This window comes from Hemibagrus wyckioides, linkage group LG29, assembly GCF_019097595.1.
Source record: "Hemibagrus wyckioides isolate EC202008001 linkage group LG29, SWU_Hwy_1.0, whole genome shotgun sequence".
Taxonomy (NCBI): Eukaryota; Metazoa; Chordata; class Actinopteri; order Siluriformes; family Bagridae; genus Hemibagrus; species Hemibagrus wyckioides.
This window is the reverse complement of record NC_080738.1, coordinates 4160158-4169211: the sequence shown is the minus strand read 5'-3', so window position 1 is coordinate 4169211 and position 9054 is coordinate 4160158. Positions and strand designations below refer to the sequence as shown.

Genomic DNA, 9054 nt, shown 5'->3' with positions numbered 1-9054 from the left:
TTGGAGTCAGGACAAAGTCCAGGTTAGACAGCGAGGATGCAGTAGACCTAATTAATATGATCTTAGACGTGCTGTAATGCTGTAATAGTCTAGATTGTGTGATTGCACTGGATCACTATCCAGTTCTGTAACAGACAACTTGCTTGTGGAATAAGAAAATGTTTTCTTTCCTTTTCTATTCTAATATCTGTTTTGTTTTGCATTGCAGATTCCTCCTCACTGTAAGCCCTAACACTTCTATTAACTTCTAAACAATATCAGTATAGGACTTGGTCTTGGTAAAATGGGATCATGTGTCCTTGGCGTACAATAGTAGCGCGAAGATCCACTAGATTCTCAGGCGGCGAAGAATCCTGTAAGGCTGCACCGGAGGCAAGTGTAGCAGAATCCATAAGCAGATCTTTATTTTAACAAAACCAGCGGGCAAGTTTCAGTTATGGACAGGGAAAAGGGTCAAAAGCAGGAAAACAAACACTGTGCAAACAAAATGCCTCCTACTGAACCACCTCTACGTTAAGCTAGAGAAATGTGAATTTCATCATACCACCCTCCTGTTCCTAGGCTATGTGCTATCACCGGGGAGAGTTTAGATGGATTTATCAAAGGTTCAAGCGATTACCAAACTGTCAGGCTCATTGGGCCCTCTTCTTCACTTGGTTCAACTTTTCAGTGACCTACCACCCAGGTTCCAAGAACGGCAAGGCCGATGCGCTATCCCGCCAAATGGAGGCCAAAAAGTCCTTTGCCCCAGCCAGACCCCATTCTGCCATCCTCTGTTATTCTAGCTCCTATACAGTGGGATTTGATGGAGGAGATCAGGAGGGCTCATACAGAGGAAGCCCTGCCTGCAGCCTGCCCACCAGCCAAGTTGCCCAAGAGTATTACAGTGGGTGCACAAATCGCCCAGTACTGGCCACCCAGGAATCTGTCGCAGCACATAGCTAACACAACACCGTTTCTGATGGCCCTCATTATGTGATGACATGGTGGATTATGTCAGGTCTTGTACTGTTTGTGCCCAGTCACACACCAGTCGTCAGCTCCCCGAGGGTCTCCTTGAACCACTGCCCATTCCACATTGTCCCCGGTCACATATCGCGGTGGACTTTCTGACGGATCTCCCTGACTCTAGTGGGTTCACCACGATCCTAGTGGTAATAGACCATTTCTCTAAAGCATGTAAGATGGTTCCCCTCAAGGGATTACCCACTGCCATGGAAACGGCAACCGCACTGTTCCACCAGGTTTTCCGCAACTATGGATTACCAGAGGACATTGTATCTGACCGGGGCTCTCAGTTCACATCCCACGTCTGACGGGCTTTCTGTACACAGTTAGGCATCAATGTGAGTTTGAGCTCAGGATATCATCCACAGTCAAATGGTCAAGCAGAGAGACTAAATCAAGTAACTGGGTGGTTCCTTCACTCCTATTGCAGCCATGAACAACAATGCTGGAGCGAGTTCCTCCCCTGGGCTGAGTATGCCCAGAACTCACTCACCCACTCATCCACAGTGCTCACACTGTTTCAATGTGTCCTGGGCTACCAACCGCCATTATTTCCCTGGTCTGGGGAGCCCTCCTCCATCCCGGCCATTGAGGAGTGGTCGAGACGCAGCCAGGAAGTTTGGGAGAGGGCTCATGTCCATCTGCAATGGGACGTCAGGAGACAGAGAGCTATGGCTAATTGCAGCCGCCCGCACCCCGCCTACAGGGTGTGGCAACTACTCTGGCTACCAACTCGCAACTTAAAGCTCTGGCTCCCATGCCGTAAGCTGAGCCCGAGGTTCATTGGCCCCTTCACCATCATCCGCCAGGTCAACCTGGTTTCATATCACATTCGGCTCCCGCCCACATACCTCATCTCCCCCACCATTCACGTCTCCCATCTCAAGCCCGCCCATGATCCCCATCGAACGCCTCCACTCTTGGTGATTCCCCACCCCTGCTGGACATAGATGGGGCTCCAGCCTATAGGGTGCGCGCCCTTCTGAACTCTAGGCGTGTCCAAAACTGCCTCCAGTACCTGGTTGACTGGGAGGGCTACGGCCCAGAAGATTGCTCTTGGGTGGACTCTACTGACATCCTTGACCCCTCCTTGATGGTGGACTTCCATTTGGCACACCCAGGCCACCCTGCCCCCACCCTCAGGGTAGACCACGTCATAGAACACTGGGAGGTGTTCCTAGAGGGGGGGGTGCTGTAACATCCCAACATGAACTTGTACATCAAAGAGAACCTTCCCCAGAAAACTAATTATTCATGTGATTCACTTCCTGTTTCCCATGGACATATAAACCGCACTCACACAATGACTGTCACGTAATATCATCCTCCTATGACATACTGAGCATTCATTGCTATTGTTAAGTTTTGTGTATGATTCTTGCCTGGTTCCCGACTTCTGATCTTGCGTCGTCTCTGATAAGTATTTCTGTGTATGATTGTGCCTGCCTTTTTTGTCTTCTCACTTCGTTTTGCGCTTTCGGTTTTGTTTTCCTCACTTCAGTGTTTTTTTCCGGTTTTGACCCGCATTTGTTTTTGACTTCGATTCTGCCTGATGTTGCTTCTAATAAACCGCAAATGGATACACCATACACCTCTGGCCAATCATTACATATATCCTAATCCATAAAATTTTGTCCATTTGTCCCAGCCCTCAGTGCAGACATGACGTGTTAGTGTAAAAAGTGAAACAATCTTCTGTAAAAGTACCAGAGGTTTGTTTAAAGAGGATTAGAGGAACTATTAACAAGCATTAATCCAAACAGTGCAGTTCAGTGTTACATTAAAATAACAAACCATGCAGTAATACATTTATAAATAAAAATACTCACTCAGCTTTTCTGGAGGCTTTGACCACTGGCAGCAGTCTCAGAAGACATTCATCTGATGGATCATATATACTCAAATTAAACACATCCAGCTCCTGTTCTGAGGTCAGTAACACAAACACCAGAGTTGACCACTGAGCAGGAGAGAGTCTGGATCCACTGAGACAAAAGTATTTTTTTCTGTTCATGTAAGTCAGTACTTCCTGCACTAGAGAATGATCATTCAGTTCATTCAGACAGTGGAACAGATTGATGGATTTCTCTGGAGATGGATTCTCCCTGATCTTCTCCTTGATGTACTCCACTGTTTCCTGTTTGCTGTGAGAACTACTTCCTGTCTGTGGCATTAAGTCTCGTAAGAGAGTCTGATTGGACTCCAGTGAGAGACCCAGAAGGAGGCGGAGGAACAGATCCAGGTGTCCATTCTCACTCTGTAAGGCCTTGTCCACTGCACTCCTGAGGAGATCAGACATGTTTGGATTTCTGAAGAAATTAAAAAGTCCAGTGCTTTGCTCCACAAGCACATTTGTCTCTCTAAATTTAAAGCAGAAAAACACGTATAAAGCAGCCAGAAACTCCTGAACACTCAGATGTACAAAGCTGAACACCTTCCCCAGGTGAAGCCCAAACTCCTCTCTGAAGATCTGGGTACACACTCCTGAGTACACTGACACTTCTCTGACATCAATGCCACACTCTCTCAGGTCTTCCTCATAGAAGATCAGGTTTCCTTTCTCCAGCTGCTGGAAAGCCAGTTTCCCCAGTGCCAGGATACTCTCTCTGGTCTGCTGAGGATCAGGGTCATGTTTCTGATGGTACTTTTCATCCTTGTGTTTAATCTGAAAGATCAGGAAGTGTGTAAACATTTGAGTCAGAGTCTTGGGGATCTCTCCACTCTCTGCTTCACCCAACATTCTCTCTAGAACAGTGGCTGAGATCCAGCAGAAGACTGGGATGTGGCACATGAATCATCCCATGTGCCATACATATCATCAGAAACTGATGGTGAAGTAAGCAGTCCTTCTGGTGAGTCTGGATTTTCACTGAAATGCATGTCTTCCTCAGGCATGCACAGATTTCCTTTTTCTAGGCTGCTAAAGTTCTCTGTAAAAAAGATTATTTATGTTTACAAGCTAATCAACCTAAACACCGAAAGATCACAATACCATTACGGTCACAAAACCATGGTAATATGTATTGTCATGCATTTTAATGTTCATCGTAGGTTACTGTTAACAGCCTTTCACTTAAATCATCTGGTAAACACCCCGCACTTCATCACTGCATTATCATATGTATGTGCTGATGGGCCATTCATAACAATAACTAAAGCTATTTGGTCAGCAGCCATTAAGTCTAATGGCCACATTAGCAGATCAAGATAGAAACAGTTTATTACCTAAGCATAACAAGATTCTTCTCTTTTTAACATTATTGTGCTCTTCAGTGCTCTAGTTTTTTATATAATTTTAATGTACATTGTCAAATTTTCAAGATCATAACAGTTATATATTTATATAACATATATCCTAAGTTAAAATAAAGACAAGTTTCAACAAATGGCTAATTTTATATGCTATAAAAACAAGTTAACTATATTCTGAACATACACTGTACCTAACAAAAAGAGCACATAAATGAATAAATGAAGTTCATTTTGGGTAAGCTGTGACTATATATCTGAATATTCTGTGCGAATTAAGTCAAACATTTATAAATCATTTTGCTTGCTGACATAGACTTTTATTTTATAAAATAAATTCAATAACTTACCTAAGGGGACATCCCATGCAATTTCCACTTCTGATGGATCAATCTTCTAACTCAATATTTTTTTTCCACTCTTGACTTGTCTTGGGTTGTAGCATCTTTGATCCAAACTCCATTATGAAAAAACATTTTTTTGTGATGATAAAAATTGGCATGTGAAACAATATTGTTACAGTTATCACAAAACTGCCGGGCTCTCTTTCTTCTCAAAAGATACACAGACAACCTCAAATGCCCTTCCATGATGACAGGCAACAAGTCCAGTATTATATTTTCCGCCAGAATAAATACAAACAATTCATTGACAGGGGTGGGTGGGGTGTCGTGGAAAGCATCGAATGGGGAAGGTTGTTTTTGTAAAGTGTCCAATCAAAACAGTTCCACGCATTATGTCGGAGACGTAAAGTGGGTGCAACCAATGACATTACTGTGTCCTTTCACTCGCTTGAAAAAACAACTTAAATTCAAGATTCAAGATTCAAGAAGTCAAGATGTCATTTCAACCACATATACAGTAGCTGACGCAGTACATAGTGAAATGAACAATGTTTCTCCAGGACCTGCTGCTACATAAACATACAACAACATAGAGTTCAAACACAAAAAACAACAACACAGAGCTAGGACAGAAGTTTGTCTTAGCCACGTAAAGTGCACAGTGTGTAGCTAGGTGCAAACAGAGCATAGATAAGCCAGTGCAAAGAAAAAATAAATAAATAAAGTAATAAATACAAGAAAGACAACACAAAAACACAGGACACTTAGTGCCGAAAAAGAAAAGAACGTGTAATGGAATGTAAGTGAAATAAAATAAGATAAAATGAAATGATGTAAAAAAATATTGTGCAAAAATACAACAGCAGCAGTTGAGGTAGTGCAAATAGAAATAAACATAAATATAACTATAGCAGCAGATGACAGGTTGAGGTAGTGCAATAAGTAATGAACAGTACAAATTATGTATGTGTTTGTCCACACAGTCAAGAGAGAGAGAGTGTGTGTGTGTGTGTATCTGTGTGTGAGAGAGACAGAGAGTTGTATTCAGTCCTGAGTGTGTGTGTGAGAGAGAGTGTTGAACAGTTCAGTCCTTGGTGTTGAGGAGCCTGATGGCTTGAGGAAAGAAACTGTTACACAGTCTGGTTGTGAGGGCCCGAATGCTCCAGTACCTCTTTCCAGATGGCAGGAGGGTGAAGAGTGTGTGTGAGGGGTGTGTGGGGTCATCCACAATGCTGTTAGCTTTGCGGATGCAGCGTGTAGTGTAAATGTCCTTGATAGAGGGAAGAGAGACTCCGATGATCTTCTCAGCTGTCCTCACTATCGATCCAAGACGGTGAAGTTCCCAAACCAGGCAGTGATGCAGCTGCTCAGAATGCTCTCAATGGTCCCTCTGTAGAACACAGTCAGGATGGGGGAAGGAAGATGGGCTTTCCTCAGCCTCCTCAGGAAGTAGAAACACTGCTGGGCTTTCTTGGTGATGGAGCTGGTGTTGAGTGACCAGGTGAAGTTCTCCGCAAGATGAACACCAAGGAATTTGGTGCTCTTGACAATCTCCACTGAGGATTCGTCGATGAACATCGGAGAGTGGTCACTCTGTGCTCTCTTGAAGTCAACAACCATCTCTTTAGTCTTGTCGACGTTCAGGGAGAGGTTGTTGGCTCTACAGCAGGCTGTTAGATGTTGCACCTCCTCTCTGTATGCTGACTCGTTGTTTTTACTGATGAGACCCACCATGTTCATGTCATTGGTGAACTTGATGATGTGGTTGGATCTGTGCATTGCTGCACAGTCATGAGTCAGGAGAGTGAACAGCAATGGACTGAGCACACAGCCCTGAGGAGCTCCAGTGCTCAGTGTTGTGGTGCTGGAGATACTGTTCCCGATCCGGACTGACTGAGGTCTCCCAGTCAGGAAATCCGGGATCCAGTTTCAGAGAGAGGTGTTCCTGCCCAGCAGGCTCAGCTTTTCAATCAGCTGCTGAGGGATGATTGTGTTGAATGCTGAACTGAAATCTATGAACAGCATTCGAACATAAGTGTCCTTACAGTCCAGGTGTGTGAGGGCCAGATGGAGGGTTGTGGTGATGGCGTTGTCCGTGGAGTGATTAGGATGATAAGCAAACTGCAAGGGGTCCAGCAAGGGTGGTAGCTGCAACTTGATGTGCCTCATGACGAGCCTCTCGAAGCATTTCATCATGATTGGTGTGAGTGCAACGGGACGATAATCATTGAGGCGGGAAACCGTAGACTTCTTTGGCACAGGGACAATGGTCGTTGTCTTGAGGCACGTTGGGATGATGGAGCTGCTCAGTGAGATGTTGAAGATGTCAGTGAAGACATCTGCTAGCTCCTTGTCAGCTTTGTTTACGGAAGTTAATCTTATGAACTGCGTCTTGGTGGAAGTACGAAATACTATTTGTGATGGCGTGCAAAAGAAACCTAAGCTTTTCTACTCCTGTGACTAAGGGTCAGTAAACAGCATCAAGCCCACTGAGTATGAATGACTTGAAGCAGCTGATCTCTGGTCAGAGCGCTTTGTCTCATCAGCTTGAGGGTTTGATGGAGAAGCAAGCTGCACACACTGCTCTTCTCGAAGAGGCTATCCAGCGTCTTGATGCGCTTCAACTCAAGTTTGACGAGCAAAAACCACAGGAAGAGTCAAGCCATGTGCATAAAAGAGTTAAGAGGGGGAATAACGCATAATGTGGGCATTGCGGTAAGTTAAGCTTTATGTTAGCCGACAATACAGTAGTAAATTATACCTCGCCGAGTTAGCCTAAGTTACACAACTACTTTTTTGTTCCTTGCGTTGTTATAGGTGTCCAGATTATTTAACAGTTTGTCACGTCCGAATTATACGATGTTGTTTGAAAAGTCTTTGTTGTATGTATGTATTAAAGGGTTTTTTATTTCAATGTTACAGGAAGCTGTAAGGTGCCACCATAATTCGGAAAACAACACACATAAATACGATCCAAACTGGGTAAGAATGCTGTTTTTTTACATGCTATGTATGGGGTTTTATATAATCATTTTAGATGCAATTAATGACACTACTCTCTGTTGACACAGAAAAAGTTCACCTCATAATCAGGCAGTGATGAAATATCTGCTGGAGGAATTAAAGATGACTTTTACAGATACAGACCCTGAGTGTATAAAGGGGAATCAAAAATTGTTATTGTAATCATTTTCATGTCCCTTTATTTTTGTCCATCTAATAATTTTAATTGTTTCTGAATGAATAACAGAGAGAGAAAGCAGGAGAGCTTACCACTGTCATTTATTCATTCACTCATCTATTCCTTCCTTCCTTCCTTCCTTCCTTCCTTCCTTCCTTCCTTCCTTCATCCATTCATCTATCCATTCATCCATCCATTTGTTTATCCATTCATCTATCTATCTATCTATCTATCTATCTATCTATCTATCTATCTATCCATCCATCCATCCATCCATCCATCCATCCATTCATTCAGAACAGGCAGAAATTTAACATCAAGGTTAAACCTAATGAACGAGTGAATTACTGAGTGAAAAAATTGAATAAATAAATATTAAGTGAAACATGAATGAATACATAAATTAACATAGAAGTAAATTAATTAAAAATTGTGCATTGAAAAGTGAGTAATGAATGTGAATGAATGAACAAATGAATGAATGAACAAATGAAATATCTGAACAATTAAATGAATGAATGAAATAATGAATGAATTACAGAGTTTTGTGGATAAAATGAGTACAATACATCAAAGCAAAAGAAACCAAATGAATGAATGAAGCACTCCATCTTATGAATGAAGAAATGAGTTAATACAAATGAATGAGTGAATGACTTACATGTTGTAACTAAAATAAGTAAATGAGCTCAAAGCAAAAATAAACAACCAAATGAATAAAGCAAGCCATATTATGAATGAATGAGTGAATAAACACACAAAGATAATGAACTATTGAAATGACTGAACACCTGAATGATTGAATAACCAACTGAGTGAATGAATGAAAGACAGAAAGAAATACTGAATGAATGAATGAATGAATTACAGCATGTTGTGAATAAAATGAGTAAATTAGATATGAGCAAAAGAAAGCAAGTGAATGAATGAAGCAAGCCATTTAATGAATGAAGAAATGACTTAATTCAAAGGAATGAATGAATGAGTGAAAGAATGAATGAACACAAAAATGAATAAACAAATGAACAAACTGAATGAATTAAAATCAACTGAATGAATGAACAAACAAATGGCTGAATGAATCAGTATTCAAAACCAAAAAGCCGCGCACACACACACACACACACACACACACACACACACACACACACACACACACACACACACAGAAACTGGGACATATGCAGCTGTCACTACTGGCAAAAGAAACTTGTGCAGGTTTTTATGTGGATCTGAAACCTGATCTGATCTGAAATGAAGTTTCCATGACTT

At 42.2% G+C, this 9054-nt stretch overlaps 1 protein-coding gene across 1 annotated transcript; it reads right to left on the bottom strand.

Moving 5' to 3' along the window:
- Nucleotides 1-686: 686 nt before the first annotated feature.
- LOC131349003 (NLR family CARD domain-containing protein 3-like) lies at nt 687-5072 on the bottom strand. The gene is made up of 2 exons (XM_058384303.1): nt 4608-5072; nt 687-3938 (listed from the first exon to the last, which is right to left on the bottom strand). The coding sequence occupies exon 2, from the start codon at nt 3797-3799 to the stop codon at nt 2834-2836; it is 966 nt and encodes a 321-aa protein (XP_058240286.1). The 5' UTR covers nt 3800-3938; nt 4608-5072; the 3' UTR covers nt 687-2833.
- Between the last annotated feature and the right edge of the window lie 3982 nt (nt 5073-9054).

What these genes read in the sequence shown, in the direction of transcription:
- LOC131349003 (XM_058384303.1), bottom strand. Translation starts at nt 3,799, where the DNA reads ATGTGCCACATCCCAGTCTTCTGCTGGATCTCAGCCACTGTTCTAGAG.